The 24,264-nt window shown below is 46.7% G+C and overlaps 2 protein-coding genes across 29 annotated transcripts; one reads left to right on the top strand and one right to left on the bottom strand.

Annotated features, from left to right (window-relative positions):
• Positions 1–1,035: 1,035 nt before the first annotated feature.
• TDRD5 (tudor domain containing 5) lies at positions 1,036–15,569 on the bottom strand. 26 transcript variants are annotated; one of them, XR_015290454.1, is made up of 10 exons: positions 15,041–15,114; positions 14,423–14,661; positions 12,911–13,480; positions 11,996–12,126; positions 8,908–9,113; positions 8,038–8,244; positions 6,932–6,998; positions 5,675–5,987; positions 4,780–4,978; positions 1,036–1,796 (listed from the first exon to the last, which is right to left on the bottom strand). XR_015290454.1 is itself a non-coding variant. In XM_086902091.1 (10 exons), exons 2-9 carry the CDS (start codon positions 14,631–14,633, stop codon positions 4,784–4,786), a joined length of 1,749 nt encoding a protein of 582 aa, XP_086758217.1. In that variant the 5' UTR covers positions 14,634–14,661; positions 15,462–15,569; the 3' UTR covers positions 1,036–1,796; positions 4,780–4,783. The 26 variants fall into 26 exon arrangements, 25 of the variants coding, with proteins under 25 accessions (XP_086758217.1, XP_086758218.1, XP_086758220.1 ...); XM_086902091.1 differs by lacking the exon at positions 15,041–15,114 and adding an exon at positions 15,462–15,569 and having other exon boundaries at positions 4,780–4,939; positions 5,787–5,987; XM_086902092.1 differs by lacking the exon at positions 15,041–15,114 and adding an exon at positions 15,462–15,569 and having other exon boundaries at positions 1,036–2,685; positions 4,780–4,939; positions 5,787–5,987.
• Positions 15,126–23,451, top strand: NPHS2 (NPHS2 stomatin family member, podocin). 3 transcript variants are annotated; one of them, XM_086902096.1, is made up of 10 exons: positions 15,136–16,900; positions 16,983–17,153; positions 17,590–17,890; positions 19,435–19,538; positions 20,423–20,495; positions 20,803–20,885; positions 21,154–21,357; positions 21,698–21,753; positions 22,576–22,654; positions 23,040–23,451. In XM_086902096.1, exons 3-10 carry the CDS (start codon positions 17,614–17,616, stop codon positions 23,316–23,318), a joined length of 1,155 nt encoding a protein of 384 aa, XP_086758222.1. In that variant the 5' UTR covers positions 15,136–16,900; positions 16,983–17,153; positions 17,590–17,613; the 3' UTR covers positions 23,319–23,451. The 3 variants fall into 3 exon arrangements, with proteins under 3 accessions (XP_086758223.1, XP_086758222.1, XP_086758221.1); XM_086902095.1 differs by having other exon boundaries at positions 15,136–16,749; XM_086902097.1 differs by lacking the exon at positions 16,983–17,153 and having other exon boundaries at positions 15,126–16,749.
• Positions 23,452–24,264: the final 813 nt, after the last annotated feature.

Raw genomic sequence — 24,264 nt, forward strand, 5'->3', positions numbered from 1 at the left:
CCGATTTTCTGAAAGAGCAGTGGGACCCATCCCCAAAGCTCCCAGTTACATGCCCAGGCAGCCTGGGGGCTGCACCGCAGGCAGGGAGCAGGGCAGAGGCAGCTCCTGCTGGGCACGGGGACTGCCCACTGAGCAGGATGTTCTTCAGCTCCTCACCTCCCTCGCTCTCCCAGGCCCCCAAAGAAGAGCAGCTTGAGGCTGCAGGGAGCCGAGCTGCTGAGCACTGGCCTCGGCTGCCACCTAGCAGTGACCCAGCAGCAGCAGGGACACGCTGACAGCTCCTCCACATTCCGGCCCCTGCTGCAGCCCAGGGAGCGGTAAAAGAGGATCTGGGGGTCTTCTCAGGACACCCCAGCCTGGCTATTCCTAACCAGGGCACCCAGCTGTCACCTCCCTGAAACCAAAAGGGGGTTCTGCAGCAGAGGGTGAGCTCTGAGCAAGCTCAGCTCCTTAACAGCGATGGATGGACAAAAATGTGTAGTGAGTGCCCCAACATAAACATGGCACCAGAGATGTGAGGAATCCTCTGAACCTCCCCACAGGGTTGGAAAGCCCCCTCTCCTCAGCATTCTCCTTCCATCTCCTTCATTAGCTTCCCCAGCAGCTGATTTCTTAACCAGCCACAGATTTTTAGTTTTTAGCTGCTTCACATCCCAAACCATCCTTAAACACTGAAATAATAAAAAAAAAAGTAAAAGAATAATACAATGGTTTGGGTTGGAAGAGAGCTTTAAAGATCAACTAGTCAAATCCACAAATGTCTTATGCTGGGCTTTTACCCATCCCAGTATTACTGCTAGTATAATTCAGCTTTTTTAGGTGTTTTGCAGAGGAAGAGATCTCTGGCATGCTTGCATGTGGGCACAGAACGGCCCTTGAAGCCCCTGAAGATGTGAGGAACACTCCAGGTACCAGAAAAGCAGCTGGGTGTCAGCATTCCTAACCAGGGCACTTCTGTTTTCACAGCTTTTCTCTGCAGTAACACCCATCAGGATCACCTGCCACAGGCAAGGAGCGACACAAACACGGTCAAGCTTCAGGCTCTCTCTCACCAGATTCCTTACAAATTTTATTCCGTATCTTTAAGATGAGATTCCTGACACTTTGTACACACGACGCTGGACAAACCACAGCATCTTCTTCTTGAGGAAGGAGGTTTCTTCGGCTCTTCTCAGAGCAAGGAGTGTGAAGAGCAGCCACTGTGTTGAAAACCGAAACCACATCCCCACAAAATGTCAAAACAGCTCATGCACTGAAGCAAGGAGGGATGGGCAGCCAGTTTCCCTCTCCTAAACTTAAAGGATACGTAACACAATATGACACTTGGATGTTCTCCTGAACCATTATATTAAAGAGCAGTAACTCAGTACACCACTGGTACAACAAAACCAAACTACTTTCCTGAAAGTAAAACTAACATTTATCACACATGCTGGGCACACCTGAGACATCACACTCCAGGTTTTCCCAAGGGATTAAATGTTTCTGAACAAAAAGAAAAAAACAAAACATACAGAGATCATAAAAAAAGTCAGACAAAGAGCCTGTGCTGCTCCAGACAGCCTTCCCTGGCAGCAGCTCCAGCATCTCCCCTCTTATCACACCTTCCTTCTCAGGCTGGGCTGCCACTGGAAATAAGCATGAGAAGTGGCCAATCATGCAGCTGCCAACACTGCAGAGGGCAGGGCAGGAGGGACACACAGTTCCTGAGGTGGCCCTTGGTCACAGAGCCCAGAGCACTGCAGAGGCCAACCATGAGACTCCTGGGAAGGTCTTGGTCTTCATGTTTTCTTCATCTGCATAAAGAGGAGCACAGAAAAGACAGATCAAATCTACACAGGCAAATCCAAGAGCTTCAGTTTAGACTGAAATCCCTTTTGCCTGGACCTCACCGGGTCATGTAAAGAAAACTGGCTACTGCACACCTATTTGATGAGTCTGACATGGTATAATGCAAGGACCCCTCTCCTCCTGCTGCTGCATCTCCACTTCCCCAGAGCTGGGAAATCGGATGTGAATTCAGTAGTTTTTGTCTAGGGAACTCTAGAGAGAAAGTTCCAAGGCATAAACAGCCATTGCCTTTGGCAAGTCACTTCATCCACCTTGTAAATCAAGCAACTCTTGTATGGGTGTTGTAAATTCTTCCATCATTTGGAAGATGGAAGGCAAACACCCACACAGGGAACTCATAGGGTTTACAAAATGCTTTAGTTCCTTATAGCTGAAAGACTAGGAAACTCAGTATGAAATGAACACTGGAGTGGAGAAACAAATACTTCTGCAGTCTAGAAAAGAGAACAAAACCCAACAATGAGAGAACTCTCAATTCATTTGTTCCCATTAAACAATTAGAAATCCATTTTGCTACACAAAGGTCACCATGATACATTGCATCCAGCTCTTTATTACTGTGTCATCTCCAGCCCACAGAAACACCAACACTTCCATCTGTTCCAGCAGCACCAGCCTTAGGATACCCAAGAGGGGCAGCAAAACTCACAGCACGGTGCTTAACTTTCTGTCAGTCAATTTGGACTGATGAATCTGTTCATACTGTCAAGGGGACCCAGCATGAATGGTGCTGCCCTGAGTCCAACAGTGGGATGTACAGCTTCATAAAGTTGGGCCCTGCTGGAAAAAATTTCTATCTGAACTGGGTCATCTTGCCTCATTTCTGCTGGTTGCCTGGAGTAAATAAAGGAGGAGTCAAGTCAGTGGAAGACCTTTACAAAGACAGCAGGCATTGAAGACTCTCCAAGAGAATGAGGTGCCTACAAATGTATGTAAAAAAATCAAGAGGGTGCAATTAGTGCACACTCAGCTCATTAGCTGCTTAATTATCTCAAAATTTACAAAGAAGTGGAAGGTCAGCACATGGGTAATTAAAAACCAGAACAAGACTATACAACAATAATACCCCAGTCCCCTTGTCCAAAGGGCAGCTTTTCCTCCACAGCAAGCTGGAAAGAGCCATAGATTATTACAAGACTCAAGGCATCCTCTTCTCAGCAGAGAATTAACAGCTGTCTCATCTCTCAGCAGCCCCACGCAGAGCCAGTGATGGCAATGACAGAGGGAGTTTCTGCAAGGAGGCAGGAGCTGAGTCAGAGGAAGCCCCCCTACATTTTTGCTTAAGAATTCAAATTAAATTTACATTTCAGGGATGTTCTCTCACGTCTCAGCCACAGGTAAGAGCTGATGTTTGTATTTTTTAACTCAGTATGGAGAAGAAAACTAGTGAAATGACAGACAAGCAGCAATTCAACCACAGCTGTTCAAAAACTGGGTACTTGCTTTCTAGGCTGCCCTGTTGTCAGGGCACGAGGGGACTGTGAGGCACTCCTGCAGTAGCAAGGATGGCTGGGCAGCAGGAATTCAGAGCTGACAGGATGCCAAGACAGGCATCACTAGAGCCCAATTAGCCAACTACTCAGCTGGATACCAGCAGCCCACTGAAAACTTTTGCTTAACATGCAGGAAAAAATATGAGTGCTAGGACAAGGTTACAAGATGATTTTTGTCTCTTCTTGCCACCCACGCCATTCTTACTGAGGGACAGGATGCATTTACATTCCTCTAGTCTTCACATCACCACCTATGTCTGACATTTATGAATCTTGCTTTAGTCAGCTAGGTAAGGAATTCTCCAGATTCCTGCATTTGAAACACAAACTCAGATTTGCAGTCCTCCCCATATTACCTTCTTCCAAATACAATAAGATGATGGTTTGTGTCTTTCAGGTCGTTTGATAAATTGACAGAGCAAAGACATTAATATCCAAGACACACAGCTTACACAGAGTTTCTCTAGCACAGAAACCTAGGCTGGTTAGAGAAAATGACTGCTTTACAAGTTGCTAGCATTTACACTTGCTTTTACTCTTCTTTCAGAGCAGTGTCAAGAGCAGCCCCAGAGCAGGCCCACTGCTGAACACTTCAACAGCTGACACTGGCTTGAAAGGTGTTTTGGTCCCTGTAGTAAAAAAAAATGTCTCATGAAAATACTACAATTTAAATAACACAGAAAAGGGGAGAGAATCACCTGCAGACAGGTGCTCCTGGTGTTTCTAATGGTACTGCCCTAGACTGCACTCAGCTCCTGGGGTTTACTCCCTGCTTAACCTCTCTCTTCAGCAACTGCTCAATAGCCAAGGGCTTCTCTTTGAACATGCTCTAAAACCCAAGGTGTACAGCACACACTTATGCTTTACACTCACCCTTAGAGTCATTTTTTTCACAAACCTGTAGCTGTACAGAACCTTATCCCCAGCAACAACCAGCACTGCAAATCACTTCCTTTCAGGTCGGTTTAGGATGAGCAAGACCCTTTATGGCAAATATTCATCACTAGTACTTGTGGTCTCTTCCTGCATTTACAGACTACCACCCTGAATTATTACACATCCTTTGCCAAACCTCAGAGATCTAAGAGGAAAACACACACTTCCTGGCTCCCAGGGGTGCAAAGCCATAGAAGTGCCAAGTCAAACTGATCACAAGAACCTGGCACTGCTCTGAGTTCTCAGAGTCCACTCTCATACTGAAAAAATTATGGTGCACATATGGGAGGTTAGAGAGAGCACACAGACTCCCTCAAGTCTGCAAAGGGATCAGAGGACAGGCAGCTAGAAAGGTATTTATGGTCCACAGAAATAATATTTTCATATTTCTGCTTGCTTTTTATGAAAGCAGAAAACCAACTCCACGGGACTAAAACAGGACACATCTGCTGAGCCCTGGAGCTGACTTCATGGAATGGCAGCTGTGCCAAACTCTCACCTGGTCACAGCTCAGCCCCATCCAGCTTTGAGGTTGCTGTTTCACTGTCTGCATCTTGAGATTCCTGCTGCAAGTGAAGGTCTGGCTCCACCATTCCAGCATTCTCCTGCTTTCCACTGGGCTGAACATACAAGGCTGAAGGATTCAGTTTCTCAAATTCCTAGAACAAATAAAAACCATGACAGAACAGGAAAAAACCCTATGTTGTAATTACCACAAAGAATAAAAAGGATTCAGCAAATCTCTAACAGGTCAGCAAATGGATGAAGGTGCACAACACCCAAGAGTTAGCTCCAAATTCTTGCAAAAATGGCCTTATTAAGAAAACCAACTCCTCTTTTGCCAGCAGCAAGATTTCTCAGCAATGCCTCTCTCCCCCAAAATTTGGCCTACACATGCAAAAATACCATCACTAATCCAGCCAGAACATGCATGCTGCATCTGCTGAATAAAACAACAGACAGAAGCACTCCAGGCTGTAAAACTCAGCTTTCTGCTGGAATATAAAATTGTGGCAGTACCTTTCCAAGGGTTTTCATATTCCACACAGCTCTTACTGGAACTGAGCTGAGACATGCAAACAATGCCACAGGTAAGCCTAAAGCACAAATGGTGTGGCTTACAACTGGTGTGACAATAGGCAATTACCATGGTTATGCCATCCAGCACTGTACATTTCACTGGCAAGGTGTGAGAGTTTGTAAACCAAAACCATTTATATATCAACTTTTAATCCATTGCTAGAAGACAGGCTGAAAACAGTTTGTTCTACTAAACAGAACATCTCTGCTGTACCATCAGATTCCACCTTAACCAAAAAGCAAGCTCTCCCCATAGAGTTAGACATTCTGGGATGCAGTCACAAAATTAAAAGCTACAGGAAAACAGGGAATACCAGTTTTGCTCTTCACAAAACCATTTCAAAGTAAGAATCTTCCCATTACAGACACCCAAACAGGGATCCTTCCTTTCCCCTTCCTTTCAGAAGCACAAGCTTCTCTCCTGACCTGGGAAGGGATGTTCTCTCCACAGACATCAGCATATCCCATATCCCTCAAGACAGAGTGGAAGTAGACATCCTCCTTGGTGGATGTATCACACAGGAAGAGGTACAGAACACCATCCACGTATTCATCCACAATGCCCACAAGTTCCTTGAAGCGACAGAGATGCTTGAACAGGAGAATTGCTGCACTGGACCACGTGCCCTGAAGAGGAAACAAAGGGAAGTTACCATAAACAGACCAATATCCACCATCTGAGACTTTTCCTTGTGGTGGGCACTTGTCAAAAGCCAACTGAGCTAGGCCAGCCTAGTGACAAATACAGGAAAGTCAGGTAGACAATCTTCCCAGCATGAAGCTAAATCAAACAACCCCAAAGCCTGCAATTCTCATTACACTGGCAATGCCTTTTCACACTAAATACCTACTTCCAAACATAGTGCCATGGCATTCACAAGTAATTTTATCCCAATTGCCTAAAATACAGTTGTTTGTTGGTTTTGTTTGTTGGGTTTTCTTTTTTAATGCCTGAAATCATAAGACTTTACAGACATGAAAAGTATCAAAAGTTATTAAGATGCTGCTAAGCCTCACCACTGTGATCAACCCTCAAAGCCCAGGGGAAATAACTTTTTAAAAGCAACATCTTTAAAAACACACAGGCAGCAACTCTGCTCACATGCTTTCCTTCGGAGATTGTACTTCTCAGGCTTCTTGACCAAGAGGTTTCCTATCATAGAAACTTTCTTATGGCCTCTATAACTCTGGCTGTGCTAACTGCACCAAGCCACCTCACTTAAAGCACAGAATACATTTTTGAAACAGAGGGTCGGAGCTACCAAGGCTTCAGAAGGACATTGGGGAACTACTGGCAGGGAGAGGAACAAGTTTGCTCTGTTGCTTAACAGTAGCCATCTGTTTCTGAAAGAATGTAAGCAAGAATGCTCTGATGGCAAGGAAAGCAGTGAAAGGGTGATTGCTTGTAGAGCAGATACTCACCCAGCACACTGCTGAACAGTAATTATGCTGTAAATATCAACAGGGCCTGACTTCATCCAAATGTCTGCCCTTGGCAGGAGAAAAACACAGCCTCTACTTGATAACTCCTCTACATATGTTAATAAACAAAACTGCACGTGGACACGTACCTCCACAGGTTTTACCCATGCCAAGGAACATGGGATGGCCTGAGCAGGGAGATTCAAGTAGTGCCACCTAAAATACAAAGCAAAACCATTACAGCAAAAACAGGGATAAATCAGCAGAAGAGCAGAACTTCTTCCTCTTCTGGGTTTTACTACCTGTTTAGAAATTCAGAAGCATACATTGGATTGTGCACTCATGACTAAAACCCAACAGCAGCTTCAGAAAACACTCCATAGCCAGAGAATGGGCACAGCAAAAACAGCAATAACAACTGGTCCCTTATGTATTCCCTGGTCCAAGCACCTTCCCATCAAAACCCCTTGTGGATTGTGGAGACAAAGTTACAGACAGAGAACCATGACTTTTGAACCAAAGAATGCCAACAGACAGGCACAAGGAGAGGCAAACAAGGGGGAAGACACAAATATGGAAAATGTGTTGAACTGCAGAGAAAAAGTACCTCTGACATTGCAAACAAGTCCTACTTGGGGAATGGGCCTTCAGGAGAATGTGTATACCCATTCATGCAATCCAGGAAGGAGCATTAGGGATCTTGCCCCCAGGTGACAGCAGCAAGAGGACAGACTGAAGAGTGAAGGCAGACACAGGAAAGGATTTAGCAGTGTACCCCAGGGGCCAGTGTTGGGTCCAGTATTGCTCAATGTCTTTATTCTCGACCTGGGTGATGGGGGAGAGTCTACCCTCAGTCTGCTGATGGCACAAAACTGGCAGGAATGGCTGATGTCCAAGAAGGTCAGGTTACCATCCAAACAGATCTTGACGGGGTAGAGAAATGGGCAGATAGGAACCTCACAAAGTTCAGCGAAGTACCACACTTGGAAAGAATAACACCAAGCATCAGCACAGTGTGGGCCAGCTGGAAAGTGCAATTTTTACCAGGAGAGTGACCAAGCACTGGAATGGGTTGCCCAAAGAGGTAATGGAGTTTTCACCCTTGGAAACATTCAAAAACCATCTCAGCATGGTCCTAGGCAGCCTGTTCTGGACAGCCCTGCTTCAGCAGGGAGCTTGCACAGGATGACCTCCAGAAGCCTAATCCAACCTCAGCTGTTCTGCAATTCTGCCACCCCATGTGTAATTCACTTACTTGAGGAATCTCAGCCAGGACTTTTGGACAATTTGGAGGTGTCCATAGTCTGCATAGAACACCTCTACCTCCTGGTCATTGATCACACGGTGGATGATCACACGGTACCACCACTTGGAGACCATGACACAGCAGAGCTGCCCAGGCCGCACTGCAGACTCGGGCATGATGTATTTATCAGAAGCAACTTTATGTGAGTAAACGTGTCTGTAAAAGATCACAGTGAGAAATCAGGCTTAGAAGGATTCAGGAGATGGACAAGGAGAAATATATGGGGCATCAAAAGACTTTGCAAAGTCCCGCATGACATGAATTTTCGAGAGTTGTTTTAATAGACCCTTTATAGCTCTGTCCTGCCACACTTGGGAATCAAATTGCAACCCCAAACTTTTAACATCTGAATGATACTCTTGGGTTCTGACAAAAAGTTAATTAATGGGGATTAATCTGAGGCTAAACACAGTCATCCTAATAATTACTTTTTTACCATTACCTTGACCCATCAGCATTTCTCATGAACCAGGCTCTGGAGTACTGGCCCAGGTGCAGTGTTGGAGGTGGAAGTAAAAGCTTTAACTGAGCACATTAGCAACAGCTGCACAGACAAGACAAAGGAACCCTTCAAGCTCCTTTCCATAACCCTTCCAGGCTTATAAAATTCAGAACTGCTAGGACACAGACAAACCACAGGAACTGCTGGTGACCACACTTAACGCTTGTTAGTTAAAAGGAATGGATAAACATTTTGAGTAGTGTTTCAGGACAGCACCAGAATCTCTGGTGCTGAAGCCAGCACTGACCATCACCAAGAGCTGGGTGCCCAGTTCCCTTAGCACAAACACCCACTGTGCTGCCATATCATGCTCCCACCTCATCTCAAACATCAGATCCTGCAGTTTATAGGATGCTTCCCTGCTGCAGACATGGATGTAGAACTGGCTAGGAGAGACGATGAATTCCACAATGACTCCCACCAAGCACTTTCTCTTCAGAGGTGGCAAACTGCAAAGGCTTCTGTCCTGAACAGCATCTGGAGGGATCTCTGGAGTTGGTGAAGACTGCTCAAAACCTTGATGCTACAAGGGGATAAGCAGGAGGTGGCACTCAGATGTCTCATCATGCACTGAACACACACAATTGGCCTTTCCATTAATTTAAGAAATAGTTCTGCTTTCCTGGGGACTTGTGAATTACTGAATATCAGAGGATCCCAACAAATTGGACAAACTCAGATGAAAACTTTCCCTGTGATAGAAACAATCATTTTCACACTCTCTTTCTTTCTTCCCTCCAGTGTTAAGAGGGGTGCAACAAAAATACCTTGCTCATATTCCTGCAAGGATTAAAGGAGAGGAATTGAAGTCAGGTGATATATTTAGACAAAAGTAGTGAAGGACTATTGCCAAAAAAGCAAAACAAAATCAAACCCCAAACCCAACCCACCTCTTTGCTGGATTTTACTGAAAATATGTTATTTCTAATGACTCATGACCATGAAAAAGTACATGATTGAACCAGCAAAACTATCTGAAAATGATTCCAAAGTGACAGAAGACATGAATGCATCCCACTTTCACACTAGAGCTACTTCCCACAGACAAAACCAGTCAAGATCTACAAATTCTGTTCATTTCTCACTTTAGACAAATTTGTACAAGTGAGCTGTTCACACAGCTTTCAATTTTTCATTATTCTAACTGCTGAAAACATTATTTCACTTGAAGTAGTATGGATGGGAGCCTTAATCAAACGTCAGCTACTTTCACTGCCTCAAGAGCTTTCTTTTGTGCCAGCAGACAGCACTTCTTCAATGATTAGAAGTCAAAAATCCTTCCATTTTATTCATTGTGAACACAGTACAAGTTATCACTGCATCATACATCAGGCAAGGCGTGGGCAATTCACATTCCAGCACAATCCCTGTTGTTTCTATGGCTAAATTCAACTGCAAAACAATGGGTTTTGCAATAGTGGCTCTCTTAAGCACTTTGTAAAGGTGCAGATCACAGAATCATAGAATATTCTGAGTCAGAAGGCACCCACAAGGATCATCAAAGTCCAGCTCCTAGACCCTGCAAATGACCACCCCAGGAATCCCACCACATGCCTGAGAGCAAATGTTTCTTGAATTCTGGCAGGCTTGGTGCTATGACCACTTCCCTGGTCTCTCCTTCTGAAGACTGAGTAAAGCCTAATGCCCTTCCATTTTTTGGAGCTAGAAATTTTGACTAAAAAATTTGAGTTAAACAGCAAGTTAATGTTTTTGAGTCTAAGAGCAACTGAGGGAATTCTGGCCTGAGCAGCAGCTCTAAAAACCCCTTCACAAATTTCGTCTGTGTAATCCTGGTGAATGGTGGCATTTCTAAGGGATAATTTTGCTCTGAGAAAGCTCTTCAGATCAGACTCTTAAGGGCACACATGGGCTTTATATGCTAGCTCACATATTGTTAGTGACAGCAGATATTTCTTTGAAAGACTTATGTGCATTTGAAAAGAAGCTCACAAAATGCAATGAAGTTATAAAAAGATAAAGCAAGAGAAGAGAGTGTAAAACCAGGCTTTATAAGAGGTGTGGCTTGCAAGAGTGGCTGACTTCTTGCCCCAAGCTGGACTGGCAGCTGCCAAGAGCAGTGTGGGTGACACTTTTCCTGCTGTCACAACAGCAAAAGAAAGCTCTTGAGAGCAGCAGCTCTGTCTTCTTTATCCTTCTTGGAACTGAGCAGATGGACTCAGCCCTTGTGCCCCATCTGACCCTGGAAACATTTCTGGGATACCTGGCAGCAGGGCAGGGATCAGGTTGCATCTTTCCCCTCTACCTTGCAGCATTCTGATGAACAAATGTCCACTGCACACCCAAACAAACACATTCTAAACTCCTTTCATCCTCTTCAGAGCTTTTTAAAAACAAAACAGCAAACTTAGTGTTTCATGACAAACAGGAGTTGTAACAACATCTTCCAAATCTCGTCTTGCCAGGATCTTTAAATGGGTCCCCTCAGCAATACCCAGGAACAAATATCTGGGGCTACCTCGACCATATCCCCCCCTTTCATAGCCTTCACAGAATCAGACTTGTGGTTTGATCCAGGGTAACTCCCTGTGGATCTAATCACTCCAAATTAAATTTCTTCAAAGGATTAGAACAGGCTGCCAAAAATCTCTCGAGGGTATGTTTTATCAAGTGCTTCACAGAGTCCAACTCATAGTTCCGTGCTTCCAAGCTCATTAGTACACAAAACACCAAAGTCAGGAAGAACACTTGGGATTCTTCCCCTACCTCTAAGCTCCAACTGTACAGCTGGGTATAGCCACAAGACAAGCTTGGCAGAGGAAACGACCATAAGCAAGAGGATTTTCCTGAGAAAAAGAAGGCCTAAAGATACTAAAAAAAATAAAGGAGGGACAAACAAATTCTGCCAAAAAGATTTGGCAGCTTAGAATCTCTGCACCGCTATTCTCCATCCCTTTCTAAAAAACACACTGTGAAACAAAACAAAATAATTTCCTACAAAATAGCAGACTTGAGACTGCAGGAATCAAGGCCACTGAGGAACATTCCCCAGCTCTGTCAAACTGGTTGACGCTGAAGCCGAGTCAACAGCAGCAGGGGAAATTTCACACAACTTGCCTCACAACAAAGTTATTAAAGTCCAGTTACAAGTAACTATAGCAAAAGGTATCACCACTCTTGTAAGCAAGCAAGATAACACTACACTGGCCCTGAATGATCTGATAGACCTCGAGACCAGAAAAAGATTGACTTTGGATGCCACATAAAGCTATGCACCAGGTGACCATGACTCTGGTTGCCTCCAGAGACATCTAAAACAGGCACAAAAATGTTTGGAAGCAGTGGTGCCTCAACAATGCAAACTCAACAGACACAAAGACAGTAAAAAGAGTATCACCCCTTAAAATCAACATGAAAAATGTACAGATCATTTGTCCAGCCACTTACTCGTTTGAGGTGATCATCCAAATCTACTGCTTGTGTTTGCACTGGCTCTGAATCCATTGGAAGTGCTGCGTGGTAGAAGCTCTCTGTCTCGTGGATGGGTTCTAAAGGAGGCATCTTAGCTGCAGATGCTGCTGCAAAGACAATAATTTGGCTGTTATTATTGGACTGATACAGTGCTGCATATTAAGCAGAAAGCAAAACCATAAACAAATGGAAGTCTGAAAGTACTGGTGTTGTTTTCCTCAAAACTTGCAGCATTCACCACAATCATGAGGATTCACTGTGTCAGTAAGTTAAAACAAGAATCACTTGCTCTTGTAGCAAGCTAAGAGTTAAATTCCATTGCTAGAATAATGTTAAAATTAATTTTCCTTGGAAAAGCTGTGAATTTGGCAGGAACTCTATGTGATTATCCATCCTCTCCCATAGGTTTTATGGGAATGATGAGAGCATCTACATCCTGTCTCTCTTGTGGAACACTGTAGCCATGCCTGTCAGGCCAGTGTTAAATCTTCAGTCTAAAAAAGTGTATGGCAAAAGCTTTACCAGCCTGCAGAGCAGACATTCAGGAGATCCTTCTAGTTCTTTCACTTATTACCTGGAATGACTAGAAATTCCAGTCCTACATACACATTCAGCAAATCCATACTCTGAATGGGCTAATCAGCCCTTCTTTCACCTCACACCACAAAACAGTGGCAATGTGTTGAAACCTTCCCATTAAATTCTCTGCTACCAAGGCAACTGCCTTGTGACAGCTGCTTCTGCAGCACTCAACAGTTCTCCTGTGCTAAACCTCAGGGGAACCAGGACTTCTACAGCAACTGGAAATGCAGCAACAGACACTTGAAAGGCAGTTGCTTGGTCACAGAGCTTTTAAGAACTACATGCTTTCTGCTAAACACACCACCTCACCTTGCAGCATCTCTTCTTCCTGAGCTTCACCTTGAGACACCCCTTCTTCCTGAGCTTCACCTTGAGGCACCTCTTCCTCCTCAGCCTCACTTTGAGGCACCTCTTCCTCCTCAGCCTCACTTTGAGGCACCTCTTCCTCCTCAGCCTCACCCTGAGGTACCTCCTCCTGTTCTATCCTGCTTGCCAAGTACTTCCTCAGGACCAGCAAGGAACCTGCCTTTGTCTGCTCAATGACAATGGAATCAGACATACTCCTGAGGACTTCAAACATGGACAAAAATCCGTACTGCCTGTACTGGAACGCCCGGCCAAAGCGCCTGAGGAAGGCCTTGTCCAAGTCCGCGAGCAGAAGCGGTGAGGAGCTCAGCAGGTCCTGCAGCTCAGCCTTCACTGCTGCTGGCAGGACAGGAGTCCCAGCACTCAGAGTTTGGAAACTCTGTAGATTCTTAGAGTTCTTAGTGGGAAAAGTAGCATTTGCCTTTGTAGCAGTTTTCTTTGATGTCTTCCGTGTCTTTACTTTCTGGTTGGCTACCAGCTTGGCAATCCCTTTGGTGGAGTCATCAGCAATGGCTGCAACAGAAAGAAATAAACAGACAACCAGAACAATGAACCATTAAAAACTCTACACTGGAAAAGCTCCTCTTCATTCCTTTCTTTCCTCTTCTCCACACCCTTTCCAGAAGCAGTTGTCTCCTTCAAAAGCAATCACACCAAACCATGGCTGATTTCCAGCAACCTCATCCTTTACAAACTGGACTGAACTATTTTTAAAAGCCAGCAACCAGTTTGCACCCTCATCCCTAGAAATTCAGACCAGGCAGGAAGGCAGGTCAAATTCCTGGATGCAGGATCACAAATAAAAACCAAGCTGCTGAGAGTTTTGCTGGGAAAGCAGAAATCACAGTAAACTCTCACTACAGAGCACATCCTGCTCAAGAAAGGTCTCCATGGAGAACCACCCAGGTTTCTTCAAAGCTTCTAAACAACTTTTTCTTGTATTACTTGTAGCACTCAAAAAGCCCCCAACCATTTCACCCTTCCCAATCAATTCTTTGCAACTGCCATTTGCTGTCACAACTCTTCCCCAAAGAAAAAGAAAATTAAAAAGGTTCTTTGATATAGGCTAAGCTTCCAATGGGGTCAGGTACAGAAACCTTCACAGCTTCTCTCAAGGCTACACCTGGTTTTGGCTCCTGCTGTAGTCTGCATTTATAGACCAGTTCTAGTGTACCCATAAGGAAAAGTTACATCAGTTTCTAAACCAAGTCCAGAGTGAAAAAGTGTACAAAAATAGCTAGAAGCATGGGTGACTTTTTCAGGAGGGAAGAACACAAAAGTGTTAAAAAGCAGATCAAAATACAAGAAGAAATATCAAAGACAAAAAATTAACCAGTGCCATATGAAAAGCAGATTAACAGATACGTGACATACAGCTCTGCACATCTGAAAATCCCTTCACTCCAGTATGAGGTTGCAAACAACACATCCACCCATCTGGAAACAAAGCCTCACCTTTGAGGATTAAACTGCCATTCTTAGAAGAACAGATTCGGACAACTTCAGGCATTTGTGTCACCAGCTCCAAGGTGGACTGGAAGCCCAGGTCACGCAGAGGGAGAGGTTTGCAGACCATGGCCATGTACTGCTCCTCCAGCTGCTCTGGTGTCAGGCCTGCTTTGGCAGCTATCAGCATCGCCCTCACCTCCTTCTTCAGCACCTCCATCAGCTGTGCCTGCTTCGACGCCTCTGTGCTAAAGGGGAACACAAGCAAGCAGATGACAACTTGTACCACAACTGCTCATCATCACCCAGAATGTTAACTTTTTCCCACTTAGCAGCTGAAAGCTGGCGGGGGCAGTAGGTTCACCAACAACCCCTGTATTCACTTGCCAGCAGCCCTGGAGTTTAGTGCACCCCATAACCTCAGCCAGTCCAGACACCCTGCGCATCCATACTGCTGCCCGAGGACACCCCACCCACCGCCGGGAGGTGAGTGCTCCTCGCAGAAACCCCTGCGACCCCCTCCAACGCGAGGGCTCGCCCCTCAGCCTGGCAGGTTCCCTGTTCCCCACAGACATCCCTGTTCCCCTCAGCGCCATGCCGGGTCACCCCCCATGCTCCCACACGCACGGCGCCATAGCTCCGGCCTCCCCGCGCGCCTGCGCGGCGCCTTTCCCGCCTTTTCGGGCGTGAGGGCGGGGCCGCTACCCCCCCCCCCCCCCGTTCTTCGCCATTGCCGCGCCGCTGAGGGGGGGCGGTCGCCGCCGCCTTCAGCGCTGAGGCCGGACAGACCTTCCGCTGCCTCAGGGCTGGGGAGGACCGGCAGGGAGATGCTTTCCCTGCTTTCTTAAGAAAAAACACAAAAAAACCCGAAACAAAAACGATTGGAGAAGATCTCTGAGATGATAGAGTGCAACCCATGACCCAACACCACGGTCTCAGCCGGACCAGCGCACCGAGTGCCATGTCCAGTCTTTCCGTAAACACCTTCATGGATGGTGATGTCCCCACTTTCCTGGGCAGCCTGTTCCAATGTCTAACCACTCCTTACCATGAAGAAGTTTGTCCCTAGTCCAACCCAAACCTCTCCTGGTGCTGCTGGAGCCTATATCCCCTTGTCCTATCTCTGGTTGCCTGGGTGAAAAACCCGACCCCACCTGGCTACAGCCTCCCGTGGTTGTGCTTGTATATTGATAATGTCCCCACTGAGCTTCCTCAGCTATTCCTCATCAGACTTGTGTTCCAGAACCTCCATGTCATGGAGTCTTGCATTTTGTAACAGGAGTCTTGTATTGTAAGGAGTATTTTTATTTTTTTTTTGACCCATCTAAGAGGAAAATCCAAAGTGGAGCAAAGCACAAAAAGCACATTAGGAAAGAGCCACACACAGAGAACAGGACCAGTTCCTTCAACATAACCATATTTAAAACCAGATGTGGTTATTAAGAGGAGTCTTGTATTTCTTTCAGTCCCAACTGGGAGGAAAGTCCACAGAAGAGACTTTGACTTTCCAGAGGTCACAGAGTGTAGTTAAAGAGGGGTGCAGTGGCTGTTTCCTAGGGGCTCACGGATACCTGAGGAACTGCCTCAACTGCACAGCTGATTTCCACACAGGAAATTTCAAACAGGAGCTGAACCTGTGAATTTTGGGACACCCATCAGCATGTGCTCTCAAAAAATCTCCTTGTTTCAAAAGTTAGCAACCAAACACATCTTCAGGCCATGGTGGAGTCAGGACCCAGTGGTTGAATAAAAGATCAGACAAAGCTAGCATGTTGCAGCTTTGGAGGTGTTAAACATGCTGGGGTGCTTTTAATAAGACACCAACTGGAATCCAAAACCAGACCTGAGCTGCCTTTTGCTGTTGCTGCTTAAAAACCACCTGCCTTTTCAGCAGCTGGAGACCATCTTTGCCAGTCCTACGTCAGCCAAGCAATAAACACAAAGTAGGAAAGGTTTCTGGAGCACTTCCAAAGAATATACACTGTACAAATTTATTAATTACACCCCATTTCCACCCAACTTTTCTCTGCCTTTAGCACTTTCCATCCATCACTTCCCTGGTGACCTGCTGACACGGCACCCGGCACAGCACAGAAAGCAGACAGCTGGTGCTCCTGCCCTCCCTGCCTGTAATATCCTGACTCCGGGTGGACCACAAGTCTCCAATAAAATAGGAATCTGTGAAAAAACAAGATCAGCACCTCCCCAGATGTCTTCCCAGCTCTGTCCAGCCACTCCTCCACACCCGGGACTGGAATCCCTGAGCTCAGCCTGTCCTGCTTTCTGTCCTGTCACACCTGCTAGCTGTGTCTTTCTGTAGTGTAATTTCTAACCAGGTACTGATTGCTTTAACACAGTTGGTGATTTTAAAAGTGTTTCTTCCACGGGTTTCTGCAGATGTCAACACAGGCTGAGCAGTATGAAAAGAGAAAGCTCCTATGTTTGCTCTGCCATGCTCCTGCTGTGGAAAACTAGGGAGGTATTTAGGTACAAACTCTTTTGGCAATTTAGATTCAACAGCTCTAACTCTGTGATGGCTCTCATATTATTCTCATATTATTCCATTCAGGAAAGCTGTGACCGGTTACTTTCCCTCCTTGCTAAAATGTGACCTTAGAGAGAGGGGGACTGCTGCCAATGTCCCTTCACAGTGCCAGCCAAAGGTCTTCTGGAGAGCAGAGCAGTGTGAGATGGTACTCACCCAGATGTTCACCACAACACCCCCTCCAACCACCTCCGAGTAAGCCACTGGTTTCACCAGCAAAGGTTTTTCACCCGGGTCTCTATTTGGGCCATTCTCACCTTTTGATGTCTTTAGGGCCACATACCTGACTTTTAGTTACTTTTAGGTTGCTTTTCAACAGCTTTGCAGAAACTTATATACTAAAAATCACCAGGGTACTTCTGATTGTATTTCATTTCCAAAAGCAGGAAGATGCAAATGGAATGTTCTCCTGGGGTCCAGGTCTAACTTTCCTTCCCATCTCCACAGCTGTGCATGATGAGAGCAGAGCAGCTGGAAACAGCTTGCTCACTTCACTGTCCATTATGCCTGACAAGCCTGTGATGAACTTGAAACGAGCCTCCTTGATGTGACACCTCCCCTTCTTTCCTCCCCTCCCTGCTTTTCCTGCCTGCAGCAATAAATTTGAGCACGCACTCATTCTACTCCCCAGGCATCTGCATGCTCCTCGGCACAGATGAGGATGGAGAAGAGGTCTCGGAGCTCTTCCAGGGAGTCTCATAGAAGACGTAGAGAGTCCCCGGCTGTGCAGAGCAAACGAGAGAAGAGAGAGAGCAGCAGAGAAGCTGGCAAAGGAAAGGGAGATGTAAAGCAGGAGAAAGCCAAGGAGACCAAGAGCACCGCGGGGAGTGATGGAAGGGTGCACACCTCCACAGTGGTGGACGTGGATGATGTGGTGTCTGATGAAGAAATGGAGGCAATGGCATTGCTGGATAGTGAGCAGCAAGAGGAAGGTACGGCTTAAAGAAGGGAAGGGGTTGGAAAACTCTGGGCTCTTTTATGCTGCATGGGTCACAATGTGACTCTTGCTCTCTGCATGGTGTCATCACACCCACCTTGCACAGGTGGTTATCCTCAGGATAGGATACGGGAGACTCAAGCTGGCCTCCCAGCCAGCTTCTGCAGGCTTATTAGCACCATCCAGCAAAGCACTGAACCTGGATACAAGCAGTTACATTCCCAACATCCTTCGTGCTTCTGCTTGCTGCTCCCCAGTTCTGTTCATGCTCTGCTCTTCCTTTTCTTGCTTGGCCTCCTTTAGGTGGCCTTTAGGCATTAGCCTTACTGCCAGTTCATAGCCCAGAGGACCTCGCTGCAGGGAAGAACTGCCCTAGAGGTGCACACTTGCTGCTCACCTGCTGGGCAACCTTTAAGAGCAGCTCCTCTTCACATGTTTGTCACATTCCCAGCCTGCTACAGCATCGGGATCATTTTGGTAATACAACTGGGCCTGTTTGGACCCAGCATCACCACAGGCATGGCAGATGTGTATTACAAGAGCCAGAACTACTTGTGCCCTTCCCAGAGTGACAGAAAGGTTCAGACTTGCTCCTGACTCCCTGGGAACTAGCTCTTCACAGCCTCATCTTTCTGCCTCCATTACAGGAATTACAGCTATCAGGTGGTGCTTAGGCACTCTAGTGACTACACAAATTATTGGGATCTGAAGCTCCCTCAAGACTTGATGATTCTGCAAAGTATTTAAAAGGCAGAGAGGCAGGGATGGAAGGGTTGGAAGCGATTAAAAATGGGAGGGATGCTAATTTCACAGCTGGAAATCCTGATCCTCTCTCTGGCTCCATCTGTTTTCATGCCAGATCTGCCAATTTTTCCCTCAGACAGGAGCACAACAAAGGGCAGCCAGAGCAAGATGACCCACACTCACTCTGGGGAGATGTAGAAAGCAATAATATCTGGGCTGACCACCCCAGTCAGCCTCTAACACCTTGGGGTGACTTCTTAGAACACAGGAAGATTTTACTGGCAGCAGAGGCTCCATCCCACTGCATTATGGAGCTGGGATGCAACTAAAATCCTATTCCAAAACAACCTGAAATACTCTGATATAAAAGGACACTTCAGGCTGTACATGTTTAAAGTTCTCTCTTATTTACGATCTTTATCTTTAGCTTAACTTTCCAGATAAACTTCAGGGACCCCAGCTCAGCAAAGCTGCCCATTCCAAGCCTTTCAACCCTGCTTGGTAGCCCCAATTCTTCAAGATAAAGTCTGCTCTCCAGTCAAGCAGCCATGGAGAAGCATGGCTCAATTATTGTCAGTGAAGCAGAGACAAAATCTATGCATCCATCCTTGCAGCTCCCGGCAATCTGGAGCAGGGAGTGTTCCTTAACTCATCTCCAGAGAGAGCCAAGTGGTTCATTTACAATGAATCCAGGCAAAGGACTACAGTGAAGCTGATGTGTACAGGCACTTGTCAGGCTATCAGTATTTTGGGAGCAGTTCTCTTCTAACACAGTCCTGTTGGGTTTCTCCCTAGGTGTAAAGTCTCCTGGTCTGGGTGTCTGTGAGTGGCTTTTGACCATCTTGTCTTTCCTGTTCATCATAATGACCTTCCCCATTTCTGTCTGGTTCTGCATGAAGGTGAGAATAGCCATGGGATCTCTCAGGATTTGGTGTCTGATCTGGATGTCATACACTGATTCAGCATGTGTTGGACATGAGCATAAAGGTTTTTTGGTATAAGGCCCCTATTTATACACCTTCAACTCATCATTAATTCTGATTTATCCTTTATTGCATGCTGCTACAGCACAGGGGTCCAACCATTGCCTGTCAAATATTCCTGCTGAAATACCAGCAGGAAGGAACTAAGGTTTCTCCTTTTTAAAACAGATTGCAGGTCTGTTCACTTTCAGACACGTCCCTCAGCCTACATAGCCCAGACATGGCTGCATTACAGCAGCAGGGTAAATAGGCTTAAATTCAAAATTTTTAGAGAGATTGATCTCTCTGTTAATAGCAGGTTTCCCCTCTTCCTCTCATTTTTATTCAGATTTATAGTATAGCTACAAGTAGGCACTTGTAGGCATTTTGATTCCCACTTCTCAGGAAATTTCACATTTGTCTTGTTATCAACAAGAATGTCAGTATTACAGCTCAGTTCTTAGGATTAGCACATGTTTGCATTGGAGGGAAACAAACAACATGGAACATTTTAACTTGGATTATTTAAGTTTGGCCAGGCTCTAAGGAAGCAAAATGCTGAATGATCTTGGGAAACCCTGGATGGGTCTAACATGGGCTGCTCTCACCAAACCTCTGTCTGTCACAGGGCTCCCCATACACAAGGCTGGCCAGCATTTCTGGGCAAAGGGTAAAGTGACTCAGTGACAGGTGATGCCACAACCTGCTGAAATCCTCCCTTTGCAGGGCTTTTCCAGAATAAATTTCTTACCATGCTGGTGAGGCTGTTTTTCCCAGTCCTACTTCTTCCTCTCCAGCCTAGCTTTTATTTCCCTCTGCAGGTAGTGCGGGAGTACGAGAGAGCCATTGTTTTCCGACTTGGGCATCTCCTTCCTGGCAGAGCCAAAGGACCCGGTAAGGTGCTTACTGAGCTCCCCCCAGCCACGCTGCTCCTCTTCTGCATGCCTTACCAAAGCTCATATGCTGGTGCCCTCCAAGCAGACATAGCCAGACAGGAGATGGGATGGTTTTTGTTCCCTTCCTTTTAAGGGCCAATAGTTTTTAATGGCTTTTCCATCACAGAAGCAGCCTGAGAGTTTGAGCCTGAGTATTGCTGTCCTTTCCCAGTTCTGCATGCTAAACCCTCCCCTGTTCTCCAGAACAGAAGAGGTAATTTCTGTAGTCCTGATGATTACCTGCTATCTTTCACTCCCTCCCACAGGCCTTTTCTTTTTCCTTCCCTGTTTGGACACTTATCACAAGATAGACCTCCGCCTCAAAACCCTAGAGATCCCCTTCCATCAGGTATGGCTGACACACCCTCTCTATATTAATTTTGGGATCTTTTTAATGTTAAATCTTATGCTTCCAGCCTTCATCCTTGCCAAGAAAAGTTTGAAAAAACATCTCAAAGCTACCTCTAGTTTGCCCAAGATCAGTCAGTAGCAGAAGTGGAAGCTACAAAGACTTAACCATTCAGCCAGTCTTCATTATTCTCTCCATTGTGTGCTTTTCTGTGCTACCTTAGAACTGCCAGAACCAGCTCCATCTCCCCTAATGTCTTCTTACTTAGGTGGTGACCAAAGACATGGTTACTTTGGAGATAGATGCTGTCTGCTACTACCGGTTGGAAAATGCCTCTCTTCTCCTCACCACCCTGACCAGCATCTCCAGTGCCATCCAGCTGCTGGTGCAGACCACCACAAAGCGCCTCCTGGCACATCAAGCCTTCTCTGAGCTTCTGCTGGAGAGGAAGAACATCAGCCAGGAGATAAAGGTGCTTCCGTGGGGAGGGAGACAGCAAAGGGTGAATTGAGGCTCTGCAAAGAAGCTCAGGGGGCCAGTCCCTCGGAGTCACAGACACTGGTTTGAAGAAGGCTTCCACATTCAGAATCAGTGTAGACTTTAGTTAAACCACCCTAAACCCCTGGGTTAAACACAAATGGGAAGTGAGGGCAATCATTTTATTTCTGAGGGGCCTTGCCCAGTAGCACACTGAACCTGATAAATCTGCTTTACAGTCCTGCAATCATAGTACCTGTCCTGTGTTGCTCTCTGTAAGGGGCCCAGGCCAGGGCTGCTGTTCTCCCATGCTCTAAAAATATTTGTCTTCATAGGTGGCTTTGGATGCAGTCACAGGCTGCTGGGGAATCAAAGTGGAGAGAATAGAAATGTAGGTAGGAAATGACAGTAGAAGGGAATTCTCTCTCCCTTTGCAAGTACCTGTCCCATGCTGCTCGCTGTTGCCTGCTCCTCTTCCTGCTTTGCCTCTGGCTCTCTCCCTTGCAGGTGTTTTGCAGAAGGCAGAGCCTCACCTCTCACCTTCCTACTTCCCCTGCCCTTTTCAGCCTCCGCCTCATGTAAAATTTCCACGTGTAAGACCGTTCTTTCTCCTGCCTTGACAGCCAGAACAAGATCCTTAGCTGGGATCTCATCACCATTTTGCTGCTGCTGTAGGCAGGGTTTGCACCCATTCTGGTAGCCCAAAAGGCACAGCAAGGCACTGAACTCTGCATGTCACACTCTAGATCAAAGGCCCTGGGGTCTCAGCACTGGCAGGGATGGGCTCAGGACTCAAGTCTGTGCAGAAGGGTGGGACTCACTGATCACACAGAGGGACATGGAAGAGACAGCCAACCAGTGAATGAATAAATCTGTGAACAGAACATTCCTGTGCCTGTCTTGAGAGCTGTCTCCCAGTGGAGTCTCTGCTGCCTCACAAAGAGTGAGCTTAAACTATAAGCCTCAGAGACACCAAGAGATCTCCCTGCTACCTGGTGATCATGCAAGCCTGGTCACTAGAAAACCAGGCTGAAGGAGAAAGTAGGGAATGGAGGTAGAAGGCTAAAGTGAGACACCAAAAGAGGGACACCCAGGGGGCAAAGAATGAGCTGCTCTGCAGAGACCAGCTGAGCCCATCCCAAGACTCAGACTGACCATCCAGTGCTGGCAGGAGAGCCAAGAGCCCAGCTAATGCCTGTCTTTACTACCACAGCAACAATGTGCAGCTGCCTGCTGAACTCCGGCAGTCCCTGGCTGTGGAAGCGGAGGCCCAGAGACAGGCCAAAGTGCGGGTATGCCGACATCTGAACACTTCCCATCTCCTTCCAAAGCATTCCTCCTCCCTTTCTCACCTCTGGTTTGAGGTCCCTGGGACATGCCATACAGGCACACAGCTCTGGGTTTGTATGTTTCCTTTAATTCCTGAATAAGAGCCGAGTCTAACAAGGGGAGCTCAGCTGTGAGCTCTGATTGGCCCGGTAAAAACATGCCAGACATGAACTTCCAGACTTCTGGCAGTGCCAAGAGGTTAGTACATGCTGTGATCTTCAAGGAGCAGGAATGTTATTATCACACTGACCCTGAAAATTTCACCATGGAAACCTCCCTCTGTAACAAACAGTCTGTGCCCCCTTACTCCCAGCCTCACAGAACCTTCCTTCTTCCCCTGCTTGGTAGGTGATTGCTGCAGAGGGAGAAAAGGCTGCTTCCGAGTCCCTGCGGATGGCAGCTGAGATCCTGTCCAGTGCTCCAGCTGCTGCTCAGCTCCGTTATCTCCATGCACTGCACTCCCTTACCACAGAGAAACCTGCTGCTTTCATCTTGCCCTTGCCTCTGGATGCCATGAACCTGGCCTCTCCAGCTACCCACAGCCCTCCAGCTGTGAGCAGCCTCCTCACAGGCACCACAAAGCTCCCAGAAAACCCAAAAGACAAGAAGGACTCACCCATGCTCTGAGAGAAACGGTTCGGTTCCCACATTGCTCCTGCTCAGAAAGGAACAAGAAGGCTGGCCCACCATCAGGCTGACCTGGAGGCAGGAGGGAAAGCAGCCCAGGCCTGCAATATAAAGTGGATTGTACATGGAAAAAGCCTCTACTTGTTTTGGAAAGGGGAAAATGTGAGTGCAAGGAGCTCGCCTGGCAAGTGTGTGAGCTCCCCTCCACAGAGCCAGATGCACCTTGACACGTTACAGCCCAGCTCCCAGGGTCTGATCCATCTTGCCCCACCACCTTGGAAGGAAGGACAGACCTTCCCCTATGTCCTTACATGCTCCCATCTGCAAACCAAACAGCTGGGCAGGTGGGACTGGGAGCACGACAGTCAGTGGGGGAGCAGCATGCAAGGCAGGATGGTGGGTGCTGCCATCCCGGTGGTCCTGCAAGGAGGGAAAGAGCTGGGTCTCTGTGGTGTCCTGGATATGGGATCTCAGTAACCACTCACATACATCCCCACAATCACGGCGTTTAGCCCTAGTTCTGAAGTAGGAGGAAAAGGAAGGGGAGGAGAGGGCAGCCTTTAAAGCTTGGTGCTTCCCTGCCGGGCACATCTGCTGTGCGGAGGAAAGACTGTGCTGCTGCTCGCTTCCACAGGGTGGTGAGGCAGGACAAGGCCTGAACTCGTGGGTACTTGAAAAATGTGCACTCGAAAAAGGTGACCCGTTTTACCAACGCCCACTGGGCTGACACGGGGAATCCGTGAAATGTAACACTTCCCCGCCTTCAGCTGCCTTGGTAATTTTCACACACGGAGAACGAACAGAGAGAGTTCTCAAAAATCCTAGAAGCCACAAAACTCCTATATATCTTTCCTGCCTACAGCTGTTTGAAATGGCCAGGAACATACAGGTATTTCAGTCCTTTCCCTTGGCAAAAATCGGGAGCACTGTCAAAGAAGATGTCCCT

Source organism: Cyanistes caeruleus, chromosome 9 (assembly GCF_971803275.1).
Source record: "Cyanistes caeruleus chromosome 9, bCyaCae1.hap1.1, whole genome shotgun sequence".
In the NCBI taxonomy this organism is placed as follows: domain Eukaryota; kingdom Metazoa; phylum Chordata; class Aves; order Passeriformes; family Paridae; genus Cyanistes; species Cyanistes caeruleus.

What these genes read in the sequence shown, in the direction of transcription:
- TDRD5 (XM_086902076.1), bottom strand. Translation starts at nt 15,009, where the DNA reads ATGGCGCTGAGGGGAACAGGGATGTCTGTGGGGAACAGGGAACCTGCC. An exon ending in TGGATGATCACCTCAAACGA is followed by an intron (nt 9,114 to 11,995) that starts GTAAGTGGCTGG and finishes ATCCCCTTGTAG; the next exon opens with CATCAAGGTTTTGAGCAGTC. An exon ending in GAGAGAACATCCCTTCCCAG is followed by an intron (nt 4,940 to 5,786) that starts GTCAGGAGAGAA and finishes TATTTGTTCTAG; the next exon opens with GAATTTGAGAAACTGAATCC.
- NPHS2 (XM_086902097.1), top strand. Translation starts at nt 17,614, where the DNA reads ATGAGGATGGAGAAGAGGTCTCGGAGCTCTTCCAGGGAGTCTCATAGA. An exon ending in TAGAGATCCCCTTCCATCAG is followed by an intron (nt 20,886 to 21,153) that starts GTATGGCTGACA and finishes CTTCTTACTTAG; the next exon opens with GTGGTGACCAAAGACATGGT. An exon ending in AAAGTGGAGAGAATAGAAAT is followed by an intron (nt 21,754 to 22,575) that starts GTAGGTAGGAAA and finishes TTACTACCACAG; the next exon opens with CAACAATGTGCAGCTGCCTG.